Source organism: Pelecanus crispus, chromosome 2, assembly GCF_030463565.1.
Source record: "Pelecanus crispus isolate bPelCri1 chromosome 2, bPelCri1.pri, whole genome shotgun sequence".
In the NCBI taxonomy this organism is placed as follows: domain Eukaryota; kingdom Metazoa; phylum Chordata; class Aves; order Pelecaniformes; family Pelecanidae; genus Pelecanus; species Pelecanus crispus.
Genome location: NC_134644.1, coordinates 45,962,078 through 45,978,810, shown reverse-complemented (window position 1 = coordinate 45,978,810; position 16,733 = coordinate 45,962,078). Strand labels below are relative to the sequence as shown.

General features: G+C 40.8%; 1 protein-coding gene across 5 annotated transcripts in view; it reads right to left on the bottom strand.

The window, feature by feature from the left end:
* The window catches only part of RBMS3 (RNA binding motif single stranded interacting protein 3), a 723,803-nt gene that overhangs the window by 338,914 nt on the left and 368,156 nt on the right, over nt 1-16,733 (bottom strand). For 4 of the 5 annotated variants that reach the window (XM_075705237.1, XM_075705238.1, XM_075705241.1 and 1 more), the window contains one exon: nt 10,134-10,303. In XM_075705237.1, coding sequence (XP_075561352.1) covers nt 10,134-10,303 — 170 coding nt within the window. The remainder of the gene's footprint in view (nt 1-10,133; nt 10,304-16,733) is intronic. The other variant, XM_075705240.1, reaches the window with a different exon arrangement.

Sequence of the window (16,733 nt, the reverse complement as noted above, 5' to 3'; positions counted from 1 at the left end):
CCTTCAGCTGCTTGCACTGGTTGTACGTTTGTATATATAATAGGAATTCATTTGTTATGCATCCATAAGGTGCTTAATTAACTTTATATTGAAATATTTGCGCTAAATTACTGTAATTAAAAAAACTTCATAGCCATACTCCATTTCATTGACAATCCTAAATTTGGTGTTAAGTAAAGCAGAGGGGACAAGAAACATTAAAGATGAGTAGAGAAATCAAGCTCTACAAAATTAAGTTAGGTATGGCTTAGGTCCAAACTCCTTACTTTTTAAAATAAAGCTTCAAGGGTGCTGCAGTTTTCTCATCGTATGGGTTTTTGTTACTCAAAGCCGAGGACAGACAGACATCTGATTTACAATTAAAGGTAATCAAAACCTCAGAGGTGGAGAGATGAGCTTCTTGCTTCTGACATAGTGCCAGTACCAGTGTACTGTGATGTCCACAGAGCTCATATTGCACCTCCTTACGCTCCTGCTAGGACACCACGGCAGCTTTGGAGCATCATTTCTCCTGCTTAGGAACATTAGTGTTCCAGTGGTACATTTCATCCACTTAAGGGCACAGACAAAAAGATACGGCTACATAAACTATACATAATAATAAATCTCCCTAAACATAAAAAGGAAATTACTTCTAACCTCAAATAATTAGTTTTAAAAACATTTAAATGACCCCCTGCAGTCTTTGATGAAATTATCCAAAGGCTGGAGAAAACTGTCTTGTAATCAGACACTTAAACAGCTCCATCTATTTTGATTATTAAAGAAAAAAGTCTGAAAAGTGACTTGATTATAGTGTGTAAGTACATCTGGGAAGAGGATGGGGGGAGAGGGAGAAAATCTGAAAGGTCCTTAATCTGATTACACCAAGAACCAACAGGTAAAAATCAACACCAGAAAGTTGATTTGGAAGTTGGTCAGAAATTCTGACCAGGGAACACAGTTAACAGGAACAAACTGTTAGCAACAGCGGTAGGTTTGCTGTTGCTTTCATGTGTGTGCTTCTGGAACACATTCTTTATATCAAAATAAATTGCTATATTCAGTCCAGGAGGAAATAAGGAAAATTTAAGGACCTGAATAAACCAGAAAATAATGGTAGACCATCCCTTGGTCTCTTCTGGATCTTAAATTCTATGAATCTGTGAATTATTTTATCCCTTTTAATTACTAGTTCCCTACTACAAAGAAGCTAAAAAGTTAATGTTCTTCTTGAATCAGTGAATTACAGAAAATAATTGAAGTTTCATAATTGGATTATAACCCCAGGAGTATATGGAAATGCTGAACTAGGAAGCTGAAGTAAGGAAAGCATGTCTGTTTTTTTTTTTTTTTTTTTTTTTTTTTTTTTGTGATCACCAGGCAGTAATAGCCATAAATGCTGCACTTATTACCTGTATTACACTGAAACAATAACATGGCTGTGATCCTGCAATAACTGCTATTGAACAGACTAGACTGCTGTGCTTCCATGAAGCTTACACGAGGCTGGTTGTCTGTTGGCAGAGAGCTTATTTCAGAATAGGACCTCTATTTCCACACTGCTGTTACCTTCATTATTTTATTTGGGGTTGCCCCCAGAGCTGTGGCTAGGTACTTCCGAAGAGAACCAGAATCCAGAGGTCTCCACCTTCCCTAGAACTCATGATGGGGACACAGAAAATACATGCGTAAAGAAGAGAAAGCCTTTTCAGATCTCTGTCAGATCAACATCTTTTAAAAATTAGGCTGAAAACGGTCCATCTTTCCTGTCTCTGTTTTATAACGAGGCAGACATAAAACCTCTGACGTAGCTGCAAAAATTCTAAGAAACTCCTTCTCTAGCAAACATCTTTTAAAAAAACTAAAGACTTTTCAGTTTTTAACACAGATCTAGCAGCAGCGCTTGTCACACAAATAATTCCGGGAAGTTACCAAATACTTGGAATGAAGAACATTGCATGCTGCATAGCACAGAGCTCTTGTCAATGCTTGTTTGGAACGGTATGGGAAAGTCTAGCAGCTGAACACAATGACATTTTTGTTTTCATGCTGATAATATTCAATAGCTTTGCCACCGAAGTTGGCCTGCCACTTCCCCTTGTATGGAAATTACAGGCATGCTCTAAGGTTCTTGCCATTAGCTGGAAGCAGTGCCCAGGTTATTCCTGTTTCGGGGTGGGGGAGAGGGGGGTGTTATTAAGCACAGCTGGTATTGTTTCCTTCCAGCAAAGCTTTGGGACAATGTATTTCTCAAACAGATCAGAACATTATCTGCGTCATACCTGCTAGAGAAAGGTTACAGAAACATTTCTGCTACACAAATGTCAGAACATGAACAGTGTGTCTCCATCCGCTCCCAAAAGTTGGTGACTCTTAAGGAGTACAAACCACATCCCAGTCAGAGAACTTCCTACTTCCTTCTCTGCTCTCTGCGTGCCTAATACAGCCATTGATTCTGCTCTCCCACTGCTGCCATCGATTCTCAAAGGATAACAGACCAGAAAGACCCACTGAACTTGACACCACAGAATTTAGGAGAACAAATAACAAAAATGCAGACAAATCTAAAAGACGCCGATGAGCTTCAAAACAGAAGAACCAAACATAACCAGAACTTTCATTGCCACTGTTCCCATTAAAAAAAACCCATGACAACTGAAAGGATGGCAGTGAAGGAACCTTTGTCAAACCACCAGCGTTATCAATTGGCCTCCTCACTGGAAAGCAGAAACCAAGCATCAGAGTTTTACAGAACGCCTGGAGGGGCTGGAAAATGCAGACTGTCCAGAGTCCCATGGACACGAGGGCCCTTCCACAGAGCAACACCCGCAGCACAAAACCAGGCATTTGTCTGACAGACATGCATGGTGCAGAGCCCGTCTGTCCTTTGGACAGTTTTTGGCCACGAGCATTTTCAGACATTTAAGTGCTTACATCAATAAGGGGATGATAGCCTCATGGACGGATGGTGATGCCATGGTTGACTGGCTGCACACAAAATATGCTGGAGAAGTGGAGGAAGAAAGAGGACAAGGAAAGACTGGAAACACGCACATCTCGGAACAGGTCAGAAGCAGCTCATTAAGTGTGTTTGCCCTCTTTCTATGTCAACACCCCTCCTGCACAGTAAGCAAAACAAGTGGCTGTTACAAGTCATGCCCTTCACATCACTACACAGAAGACTCAATATTTCTGTTATGAGCTCTCTGTTTTGTTGTGGGGTTTTTTTTTTTTCCCAAGGACTTTAATTAAAATTCATCAGAAGAAATGTTTTCGGCAGCAGTGTCTGAGAACGCTGCCTCCTCCCCTATCTTCCATTAAATCAGGTTCATCCAACTTGAAAGGAGATGAGAAACTCTCACTGACACTCTGTCACACTCCAGTGAAAAGACGGGCACATTCAAAACAGGGAAGAGTGCAGGTGCTCATTTATTACTTTACGTAGATTATTTTTCTGCCTTTCTTCCTGACAATGGGAACGTTCACATCCCAGATGGAGCTCTCTGTAGTGCTGTGGGCATCTGCTGACCTAGAGTTTTGTTTTCCCTGATGAAAGAGGCTAGGTAAGAAAAGGATTGGTTCGTTGCCTACTGGGGCAACTTTAATGTTTGTTTTTAACAATAGAAAATATTTGGAGATTATTTTAATGAGGAATGAATATACAAGTATTTTTTAACGATATCAGGTAAAGGAGAAAAAAGACCTGTGCACATCCATGTCCATATTTACACACTGCAAAGATGTAATATTTATATAACTGAGTGCAAAACTGCAAATCAACTGATTCCAGAAACCAAGATCTCACTCAGATGAAATACAAGTTCACTGCCTTGTACCAATTTCGACCCAGAGAGCAACCCCACAGTCTTTCTAACAGCATTAATAAGCACTATTACTATGAAGATGTCTTCAATGCTAGAATTAAAAATCATGTTCACAGCACTAGATTCTTCTGCTTTTATGTCTACTTTATGCATCCCTAAGGTTCACCATTTGGTTCCTGATCAAAGGCATTTTGACTTAAAAGTATTAACCTGAAATTATTTTTTTTCCCCTTTCCTGCTCCTCTTAATAAACTTTTAGGAAAAGTCCCTGATACAAAGAACTTGAGAAGAATGCAGATTTCTCCAGGCTAGCCCATGAGAGTGTTTTTCTCTGGTCTGAACAGACACATTAACAAATGAGAGAACAAACTAACGTAGCTCCCTCACTGCTTTGAATCAGCATGTTTAGTCCAGCAGGACAGCTTTGCTGTGCTTGGCCCAACAGTGCACCCTTCTCGGCACTTTGCTTTCCCAATTTTACCTGGAATAACAAAACAAATGTGGGTTTTTCTGGAGGTTTTTTTCCACTCCCCTCAAGTGTGAGCATTTCATCGGTTCCCATGAAGACTGATCTCTCCAGCAGACTTCAGAGCCATTCACAGTTCTTGTATTACCAGGATACACCGAACGAAAACATCCACGAAGATTTAAGAAGGAACCACTTTATATGATGCCACATGGTTCCTATATGAGCTAATCCCACTGAATGAGCACTCTCACCTTCATGCCCTTTCAGTCTCTGCTGTATCACAGAGCAATGGTGTCAGCTGATATACAGGAGAGCCATAGATTCTGTGGTTCTGTTTGAATTAATATTGAAGCCACAGAATGCAGTAGATTCCTTTATATCTCCCCAGATTATTTCTTAAAAATACAAAAGCAGACATGAACTAACACTCTACTGCTGCATAAGTCACAGATAGTTTGGGTTTTGTCTTCACCAGGGCCAGGATAAGAACACCAGTTTCCACCGGGTACAAATTTGGTCTGACTTCATTGTAGAACACAGGATTTACTCCAGGAATTATTTTGGTCTTTTTGGTTTTGAACCCACTATGGGGATTTCATTTCAGTTAACCTTTATTTTATTTATAGTTCACAGTTTTTAATTAACATTTTAATGCAGGGGGAAAAAAAAAAAAGGGAAGGAAGGGAACTTACTTTCCCCACACCTTCATTTCATCAGTTCTCATATAATACGGACTTCTTGTTACCTTCACAAAAGAAAAGGAAAATAAAAATAGCCAGGAATTTCAAACTCCTACTGTCTTACCACATGGCAGAAAAAGCCATCACAAGCTTGCTATAACGCTCGGTCTAACTGAAAATGTTGTACTTGTTGCAGCTATGAACAAGAGACCCTGTCCTGAAAGGCACCTTGAACCCCTCTGAAACCTTGACGAACTCGGCAGTTTTCTGTGGGGGCAAAAGGAATGCACACAGTTCATTTCAAAAATAGTCCAGGATTTAAGTAAAGTAATGTGTGTATTTTCAATTAATAACCTCAGTTACATTATCCCTGGGGCTAGCCCTTTAGTAGAATCCAAACAGTGGCAGCCTGAATATTTATTCAGACATTCCACAGGGACAAAACCAAGGACATTCAGAATGGAATGAGAGGCTAAAATCTCATACTTGATGACTTGTCAAGGAGACAATCATCATACCTTCAGAAAAGAAAAAAAAAAAAACAAACCAAAAACCCAAAACCACCCCAAGCCAAACCCTTGAGTTATCTGCACAGAACATGGATCTAGAAACTATATATGCCTGAGCGGCATACAGACTTGCTCCTCTTCAGGTTTAGATATTTTTACTATTGTTGTTTTAATTAAGTCCTTTAATTTTACCCTGGACCACAAAGAAGTCAAAACTTGTTGAAGGGTGATGAGATAGCTAATCCAAACACTAAGAACAGAGCAGATGGAAAGAGATCATTTGTGAAGGTACATTACAGGCGCAAGGGGGAAGGACTAAATCAGGACAAAAACATATGTAAGTTTAAACTATCAGACACTAGAAGTCTGAAGTAGCTTTCTTTCAGACTGTAGGCTGGGCATGAAAAATTCATGACTGAATCAAGATGGACAGGGATTATCTTTCAAATACATGCCAGTGTCTTAATACTGCAATGCACAAGGCTTTTTTAAAGTTAAACATTGTTCTTTTTAAGCCAACTTTTCTTTTCAAAATTGGGGGGGGGGGGGGGGGGGGGGCTAGTTTGTATCTCTTTTCCCAAATTCCTGTTCTCTTCTCCAAAACTTATTTTGTCTTTTAAAAAAGTTTTGGGTCTAAGTCTTCCTCAGTGCAAACATGTAAAAAAAGACAGAAAGACCAAAATCCTAAGAGACAGCCTGTTAGTTTTTGAAATGAAAAATGTTTCAAAGTAATAAAGCTCAAATGTCTAATTTGTGCATGAGATTTCCTTCAGTCTATCTCTACTGGGATGTAGTTAGTAAGAATGGGAAGTGTCCAGTATACCAACAGGGGACTAAGCCATCTGTGTAAGTTTTTAAGAGAATTTTTGAATTCTTCTGGATGAAATATAACACCATGCATGAAAATTAGAGTGACAGATTATGAATAGTTCAAAGGTAATAATTTATATTTTCCTAGTAGAGTGACACACCATGCACATTTTTCTGTCTATAATCTGTAATTTTACATCTTAAGGTTGGCTATCTTTCCTTTTGATGTAAAGCATCCTTTGACTGGGAAGATACATGTATAATGGTGTGTACCACTGCACCAGCAGAGACTGTGTACCTCAGAGAAATAAATGCAAATGATGGGATATTTACTATTATTTTCATGAAATATTTAAAAATCAAAATTTTACACTAATACGTTCTGATGTTCAATATGATCACAGATGGGTGTAAAGCCTCTTTTTTAAAAACCTCAAGACAGATTAAGAGAGGCCAAGGTCCATTTTTGGGAGTTCCTTTACTCAGTGTTTATGAAAATCCAGGGATACACATGTAAAAGAACAACATATTCTTGCTTGCTAAACATTCCTACTCATTCTTTTTCGGTTTAACCTTTGACAAAGTCATTGTATAAAGTCCCAAAAGACACAGTGCAACCTAACAGCTCCCTACTGCAAAAGAGAATTTGATGCAACTTTGCTGGACACATGTTAAACCAAATACTGAGGATCAGAACCACACAAAGAAAATCTTCCAGGAGCAATTTTTTTTTATTTATTTACTCAGCTACTGTACAGCCTATGATGACTTGTTTTCCTTTAGTTATATGAACAGTTTGACAGATTACTGTGACAAGGTTACTCTTAAATTGATAAAAGGTTTGATAGTGTCAGAACATTTGTCAGAAATGTCTGACATCACGTGTAATGGACTCTGCACTTCAAGCATCAATGGTACTCCAGTCTGCTGTTTTCTGTTTAGTGTGCGATACACACACCACCAAAAAACACACAGCAGAAATACAGAAAAGCAGACAGGATTCACCAAAACAGCCCTGTACTTTATCCAACAATTCTCTTCCATAACCCACCTGGCAAAATGCAATTAAATAAAAAAATGTTACACATCACTTAGAGGGTGGCCTTCTGGCTGGAATAAACCTGGAAATGGGATGGGCTATGATAAATGTACATAGCCATAAGCATTTCCAGCATTCCCTGTAGTTCTGAGAGAGAAATATTGTAGGTTTAGAACATTATTCCGCAGACCTGCCAAATGTCAGACATTGCGAGTGACAGTTGTACTGCTGGCAGCCTTGTCATATGCTAGAGTGGAGGAAATAGGTTCAGAAAGGCTCATTTTAGGCACCGGCAGCTAGCCTTTGGGAACCAGTGTCCTGGGCATAAGCTAGCTTTGGTGAATACCCCCCCCCCCCTTAAATGCAGCTTTCCAAAAGTCTTGTGCTGCAAAATAATAATGTGGCTTATGGATTGGAATTTAGGTTTTCACCTCACATCTTGTAGCACATTACACTAATACTTCTATGCAGGAAGCCTAAGAGCCAGCACCTTTGCTGTTTTGTGAATACCTGCTCACATGAAGTCTTTAGCACGTGATGAGAGCCCAGCCATGTAAGCTGAGAGAGAGCTCTATAGAAGACAACCATTTCTGAAGAGACAAATGCATGTCTTGCCCACCTAGCAGCAGATTGCTGCTATACAGATTGCATTTTTGGGGGAGGGGAAGGGGGGGGAAGAGAAGGGATTTGGACCTTTATCCACCTCTACTATGTATACCATCTGCAAAGGTAAAGAAAATATCTTGCCATATATTACTTTAAAAATCTACATGCTGCTATGACAAATTCTTGTATTTTCAGATGTTTAAGTTTCCCTATATCAGCTTTCCATTTTGCTTTGATAAATACTTTTAATACTCTGAAAAAAAAGACAGAACAACTGTCTGGTTTCTCCTCACTTCCATTTAGCCAAAGGATAGAAAATCAGCAAAATGAATGTCAGCATTTTTCTTAAAGAGCATCTGTTCACACAGGAACTCCATGATAGCAAGACAAAGCCCTCTAATCATAGACCAGATTAAGTTTAGTGGAGCACACTAAAAATTTTGCCACAGCGCCAAAAGGAAGCTCTCAGGTACTTGATGTGCACTTCCCGTATGCAGACAAGGGGTAGGGACACGCTCTCTCAACTTCATGATTCAAGTAACACTGGTCGTACCACAGCCGACTTGTGCCTGCAGCGCTAAGCACCAAAGCCATGAGGCTCCTCTAGGAATAGTTAGTTCACTCCCAATCAGCTGCTCAGCTGAAAGCATTTGTCTGAACTTGGAAAGGGTCAGACCGCAAGAAGATGTACAGCAAAATAGCTTTTTGAACATCAGCAGACTACAGTCAATTTATACCTACTGAGGATCTGGCCCTTGAACTGGGATTATCTGTGACTGTCACAAGCGGGAAGTGTCAATGAACGTAGTTTGTACAAATGTCAGACAGGTACACTTGCAATTCAGCTTGTGTGAAATATGAAAAATCACCAGCATGCTATACTAGTGTGAACAGTGAGCCAGTTTTACCTGTAGCAGCTTTAGTAGGAGGAAGTCACAGGGAAAAGTTTCAAGCTCACATAATTTTGCTAAAGTTCAGATATCACTTCAGTAAGACTGCTAGTTCCAGTCCTGGCCAGCCATGTCCACATAAAGCATACTTAGGGAAGTCTTCCAGCATTTTTGGTCAAAATCAGGAAACGAAGAATGACATAAAATCGTAACATGCCATTAAATTGTTACTCCTATTGCAAGCTTCAAAACAACAGCCATTTGGATTCAAGTCAGTGGATCAGCCCTAGACTGTTCCTTACTTTACCAAACTTCATTTATGGATCCCTGTTTGAAAGGCTGATTTATGATGAAAAATATCAGAGATGCTGTTGTCTTTTGGTATACACTATTCTGCAGAAAGGCGCTGCAGTTCTGTATAATCACAAGGGTGGATTTTTATTTTTCAAATCTCTCCATGTTCTTATTCCAACACAAAAAATGCGTCATCCTAAATTCCGTCCAGGTGATCTCTGGTTGGAATCTCAGACTGGATTATTCCCCCCCCACATGTCATCAGTAATAATCAAGACTTTGGAAATCCAATCAGGTTCTTATTTCTACTCATATTAGCCACTACATTCAGTCGAGTGAGGGGTGGTAACGGGGTGCAACATTTTAGGAAACAGTTCTGTTGATGATGCATGAGGAGCAAAGAGCTCTCTTGTGCTGCCTCTCCAGTTTCAACAGGAATAAAATACAATAAAACTGGTATCTATCAGTACAATCTGCAAACATAACTCGCAAGATAAACAGGGAGGTAGAAGGTGCTACATCATCAGTTTTCAGCAGAACTGCAGTTAATTAGATGTTTGCTACAAGGCCACCTTCAGTGGGTTTCATTACTTCTCAATCTTTGAGCCCCGCAATGTGTGACACAGCAATCAAAAGAGGTGATAAATGACTGAGATAGGAACACCCATGTTTTGTTGTGCACCGGGTTACGATTCACAGATCACTGTAACTATAAAAATATGTCATTAGGGAGGTTTTCTTGCCATGCAAGTTCTCCTTTTAACATAAGAAACCAACCAGATTAAAATAAACAGAAGCCAATGTGAAGGCCCTCACCTCTCTGTCCCCCAAAACTCATTTTTTTTTGGTTTTCAACATTTCAAGGTTTTCAACAGGCATTAATTAGCTGTTCAAACTAGAGAAATAATGGTTAACCTTCAAGCGCAGGAGGCTTCTGATATCTTTTTGTGGACATACATTAAGTGTAAACTGAAAGGCGAGCTTTGACATTTTCCTACCGGAAGACACCGAGTATTTGAAGTGCACTTACGGCTGGCACAGCTTGATAAGGTCCTGGTCAGTGGTGCCGGGAGGAAGGCCTCGAATGTACAGGTTGGTTTTACTCAACTGCTCGCCGCTGCTGTTGTTGCTGCTGTTGTTGCTGCTGTTTGTGCTGGGGCTGGGAGGAGCCATGGGGTGGGGAGCTGGTGCATAGGACTGCTGGAAACAAAACGAAAAGGCTGTTACTGGGAAAGGAAAGCATGGCAGGCTCATGTGCTTTTACCCAGGTAAACTCCAGAGCTACGCGCTGAGGGTGTGCTTGTCCTGCTCTCCCCCAGCCTCCCACCCCTGCAGCGCGTGCACCCGCTCCGAGCCTTTCAAAACGCAAAAACAAGGCCAGCATTTTGGGTTTAGCCATGGCTATGAAGTGAATGCACTTCATACTTTATTTTTTAATCTGGAATTAAAGCAGCTCGATTATGAGCCTGTTTTATCTAGATCACAAAATAGAGCTCTGAAATGACACGTACTCGGGAGGAATTGGTATTAAAGAAAGAAGTTGAACACAGTCTGCTTTAAGAATACTCTAAGACAAAAATAAGAGTATCTAGCCAAAGGTATAGGAGCTGACGCCAGAAGCCTAGTAAGTCTTTTCAAAAGATGAGGAGCATGCAGTACACACACACTCGGGTGGCAGAAAGTTAGCTAGCCTGAGAGGGGAAAAAAACCCTAAGCAGCCGGAAAAGACTCTGTCATTAGGGATGTCTTCCACAATAGAGAAACAGGGTTTGGAAAAGGTGATCAGGCCAGGACCTTCGGCTCTCAAAACCTTATCCACTTCTGAACAACCACAAACCACACACAACAACTGAGGAGTATCACTTAAAAAGGAAGGCATTCTCACAGGGAAAACAACACTATCCCCTAACTCCCTGGTAAATACATGCCATGAAGGATGACACATGCATGCTATAAAAATCAGCTAAGCGCCTCCGATCTGGGGCAACAACAGGGAATTTAAGCTGCTGCAACCACCCCCGGCTCTCTGACCACCAGCGTATTTATTTGTGGCACAGAGTGCTTGTCAGGAGAATGGCAAGAGTTATTGGAAGGAGGAGGCCATGTCCTGTCACCACTGCCATCTATGCAGAAAAGCTGAGATCTAGGGGAGAAGCTGGAGGAGCTGGGGGATGCTGTGGGCCAAGGCTCCAGCTGGGTAGCCAAGGGAACTGGAGTCAGAGCTCCAGGAACGTAACCACCTGCTGAGAGCGGGGAAATCCGGTTTCTGCAAGCCGATCAGCTTATTCTGTTAGCAGTATGCGTGGTTACAACTGCAGGTAAATGTTGGGCCAATGCTAAGTTACCCATGATGTGCTAATGGACTAATAAAAGCAAAACATTTGCAATTTTCATTATAGTAGCAATGACAGTTTAGTGACTTCTAATATGCTCATTCTGCATTTAGACCTTGAACAGAGAAAATATTTAAGTCTGTGCGTAATTCTGATCGCACTAATCCACTGCCCCTTTCATTTCAGTGGCCCTACTTTAGTGCTTATAATTATGCACACACTAAATCAGAGCCTTGGTAGATGGCTATTTTTAAATCTTTAAACTCTTTCAAACAAGTCCCTTTACTTAGAAGAAGCAAAAAAAGTTGGCGAACATAAGGGGAGCATCAGTGATAGGTGAAGCGCAGAGGCTTTGATGAAATACATGAAGCGCCACACTTGCAGCGATGCCTTTCCTGCTGCCTTCTCCCTCCTTCTTCCCGGTTTCTCCCATTTAAAACAGGAGAGTGGGAACACACCATCAAGTGTCAGGACATCAGAATTCTACTGCAATCTAGCCTGGTTGTAATGTGAGTCAAATAGGACCCATTTAAAGGAAAAATCAGTTTAATAGCCAGTACAGTCTCCATGCTGGCAAGTAATGGCATTCGCTCTCATCTACAGTAAAAGAGAAAGGGCAATGAGCTTCCTTCCCCGAGTCTCTGCGTAGATACATTTGCTGACAACCAAAAGCACTTAATGCATACGGATCATATTTCTCTGCACACTCATTTTATCACTGGGCAATCCCCACCCACCCAAGCTTCAACGTCGTTCCCAGAAATAGAGAGCTGAAGCAGCAGCCTCAAGTACCAGCACGGGGAACCGCCTCGACGGAGCCCCAGTCCTGTGGGCACGTCCTGGAAATCAGCTCCACGCCACAGCCATGGCATGGCTGGGTAAAACTGCAGACAACGGTAACCTCCAACAAATACATAGACACGTGCATCTTAAAACATCCTGGTTGAAAGCCTATTCAAATCTCTGGGCACTCCAGGGCCATGCGACTCTGTGTAGCACATGCTTGGGTTTAGTATACCTAGAGCTCAAGAAATATCCCGTGGTAATCTTGTACGTTTTGAGCATTGGTAATGTAAAATTAAAAAAAAAAAAAAAAAAAAAAAAAATTAAAAAAGGTCAGGGTAACATTCTTACTGCTTTACTCCATATCTCCAAGTCTACCATACACACTGAATGCATGTAAATGATGTTAGGCTAGGACAGAATTTTCTGTAAGCCAATAAAGTGCTATGTACTTTAATTATTAATTGTTATTATTATATATGCCTTAGCAGAGGATAATGAGTAAATGGCCTATTCTCACACCAACCTAATAAGCAAGAAAAAAAACCAAGTGGAAGTATACCTTTGAAATACAAAGAGCAATTTTCATTCTATTATAAGATCTTCATCCTCACACAGAGGAAAGCACTGGGGGCCTAATTCTAATTTAAGCTTAAGACATTTTATCCCTCTCGACCAGCTGAAAGGGGACCTAGCAGTGAACATGAATTACATTTACACTGATTTTAAGGCCACGGCTATTTAAAAAAAAAAAAAAAAAAAAGTCCTCAGTACACCCAGAGAATTAGGCCATGGGAGAGGCACTCTCTCAAGCAAGAGCTGCTCAGACAACAGGCACACACAGATGCCCAGGTTCACAGCAGCATCCACAGAGACGCTTTAAGGGTGGGCAGAGAGGCAGCCGCACTCCACTTTGGAAGATGCTGATCTTCTCAGACCAGCAAGCACTGATATACTCCAAACCCTCTTCACTAATAAATCTCAGCCACTGCAGCCCACAGTAATTTCCATGCATATCCAATACCCCAGAACACCATCCGCAAAAAGATTACAAAATTGCCTGCACTGGGGCTGATGACATCTTCTGGCCGGTTGCCAGACCAAAAGCTTCAGGTCAGAAGAAAGCTTTGAATTCTTGTTTCCTGAGCCGATGAGTGTATGACTGATGGCAGAAGTATGCATTTTGCCTCCAAATGAGCAAAGGGTCTGGTTCGTTAATCTCCACATAATAAGTGGAGTGAAAGAAATGAATGGCAACCTGATGATGATCCCAGATACGGACCACTTGCTACACAACCCCGGATGATGCCAAAAGGGGGCATTGCCTGGGGAGCCGCATGCGCACCCGACGGCAGGAAATTTGGGCCTTGTTCTGATGTTGGCCCCCTCCATGGCAGGGGGCAAAGCACTTAACTTCTCTGCCACGAGAGCCATGAGGAGCATCACTTTCCAGAATGGCTCAAAACACCCTGACACCAGCTGTAGAAATCTGGGAAAGACGTTCTGCCAACACAGCCGAGCACAGGACCTGGCAGCGCTAGAAAAAAGTATTAGGCAAAACCTACATGTTTTACTTCAAAAGGGAGCTGGAATTCAGAGCTGGCTTTGCTGCTAATTTTTCAAATAACCAATGCAACCAACTATTTTTCAATTCTCATGCTTCATTATTCAATGGGGAGTGTGGGGGGAATGAACTGGTTTGTAGATCATTCCAAGCAGCTTATTAATTTAGCATGGCCGGCTAATAGGATTTGTTTTCATCTTTGAGAAATGAATGAAATTTCTCCTTTTTCATTATGTAAAAGTGAGAAAGTAATGTGCTTAATTCTTATCCAGTCTCGCGAATGCACTCTTGTGCTTAAACCCTACTGTTGAGCTCTCTGAAACAGTGTCCCATGCAAGTGCACACAGCTAAGTGTGAATGATGAGATACCTTGGTCTTTCTTACTCAATAACCCAGAAATGCTGAACCAGAAGCCTCTTGGTTACTAAATGAACAACACTCCTCCTTCCAACATCCAACGTCCTTACACAAGAACGGTATTTATCTTCCCATAGCAACCACAGTACTCCTATGCAGTTTTTCACTTGTTGCAAGTTCAGTCTAAAGCATTTTTCCTCCAAAGCAAAACACTACTTAAAAAGACAAATTTAAAATATTTTTCACATACAATTCCTTTTGGATGGGAATCACAGGCCCCAGATGCCAAGTTGTAAAGCCTGCTTTATTAGCAGCAGCTGGCTCCTTGGCAGGCTTCTGAGGCGGTCGGGCTTGTGGTTTTGGAGTGGCCTCAGAGCCTAGGATGCAGCTGGACAACTATGCTAATGGACTAGCCAATTTGTTTGCATTCACCTTTGGCTATCCCAAATTTGTACTCTTTTATCCACTTGAAAGTAAGGTCCTGGAAAGATTCCCCATTAACAGTGATACGTTGACTTTTCCTATCATAGTGAGTATTTTGTATAAAAAAAAAAAAAGAGTACGACACACAGTCCTGCATTAAAACATGCATTATTTAAGCAATTGTGAACATACACTATCCATTTAGCTCTGAACGGGGTGTTTTCCAGCTGCTAGATTCATCTCACTTAGAGCCCAATTGCTATACAATTCCCTTAGCTCCTGATTGAGAGGATAAAATAAGGCAAAGTAAATACAAATAAATTGTGCAAATATCAGTTTACAGCTCACAATAGCAAAACACTGTTCTCCTTACACCCTACTGTACAACGGAGTAATTTTTGAGAGCTGGAGGGTTCTTACTGGCCAATTATAGTAATGATGAGAGGATGCCACCAACTTATCAGCCTGTTGATGGGATTTTGGAGCTGATTGAACAGCAAATCTCATATTAAGCAAAAGACAATCATCACAGTTGAAGAGAAAACAGAGACACAGGGCAAATATAACAAAAAGAATTAGATAAAAGCCAAAGCAATTCTTCTGCCTTCAGTTGGCTTCCTCAGTGAGGTAAGCTGTATTTCTTGTCCATAGCCAGGTAGAACAGAAAAAGTAAATAAAAGACAAACATTGAACTGGCAACACAGAAACCTTGTGTATTTTAGAAACGCTGCAGTCAGGGCAGCTCAAGTCCTAATTTTCTTCCTGAGTTTGTAGGGCATTTGCTGGTCTTGCAGAATCCAGCCATGACTATTGTCTAGCTCCCATCTGGCCAATGAAGGCCTGGAAGACAGCGCTCTTCTTGGACGCTTCCCTTCATAGGCAGACCTTTCTCTAGACATCTAACAGAAAACAAATAGATGAAATAGTGGACATATGCGCTAACCTCTCTGCACAGTGACAAAGCTTCCTGGACGGTTTCTGCAGAAGCAACAACCCACCACTTGGCAATGTTTTCCATTTGTAAAGGAATAGCATGAGAAAACGTAAGTAAACTCAAAAGATGAAAACAGACAGTAAGGTTCAAAGTCTGCTCCATCACAGTCCTTTCAATTAGGAAAACCAGAACACATCTCAAGAGGATTTTGATTTCTCTGAATCCCTTCCAAGGCCTTTAAAAGTGATTTGCGGGATACAAGAAGACCAGTGAGTCAGAGCTGTTGGGTTATGCTCTCTGTGCTGCTACTGCATCACTGTGCTACCCGAAGCAAGTCATTTAGATTCCTTATGTCTCAGTTTACCCATCTGTAATGACTCTTCCTTACCTTTTCAAGGCTTATATAAAGCTCTGTGATTACTAGATGAAAGACGCTATTGAGGACCACAATATTACTTAAAGATGGCGAATACATTATTAAAATTTAACCTAACAACCAAAGCTATTCCTAATTCTTTTGCAGATAAAAATGACTTCTGCACACAATGATTTTGCTACCCTGTATCTAACCGGAATGAACAAAATAATTTTAAAGCTTAAATAGAATGCCAATCCAATTAGCTTTCTCTTTTTTTTTTTTTTTTTTTAAACTTCGAATTATTCAATCACAGTGCTCTCTTGCTCATGCTTCTTGTATACGTTGAACTTTTTTTTGTTTCATTCTATTCCAAACAGTATCTTTAGTCCATAGGAAAAAGGTGTCATTGTGTTTCGCTTACCCTTTCTTTTCACACACAAAAAAGATCACTTGTGAAAAATGACAAATATGAAAAAGAAAAGAAAACTCTAGTCCTCCAATAGGCACAGTAGTCATTCAACAGTCAGATTAAAATTGGCATTTGATGGGTCGATAAGATACTTTGAGATCTTTGTTTCACACACAAAGCTGTTGAAATTAGTAGGCTAAATACTCCTGCGGTTTACAATTCCCTTGAACCCAGCACAAAGCACAAGAGCTCCATAAAGCATAAGCTCAGGAAGAATTTGGCTCCGTCTTCTCCGTTCTAAAAGTCTTCTCTTCTAAATCACGACTACCTAAGCTTTTAGGATTTTACAAGCACCTACAGGTACACAATACATACATAGCAAAGCATCCATGGGAAGAGGAAGAAGCCCTTTATTGCACAGTACCTGCAAAGTATGTCTCATTTTATACAATTTTCTGCATTCAAACCA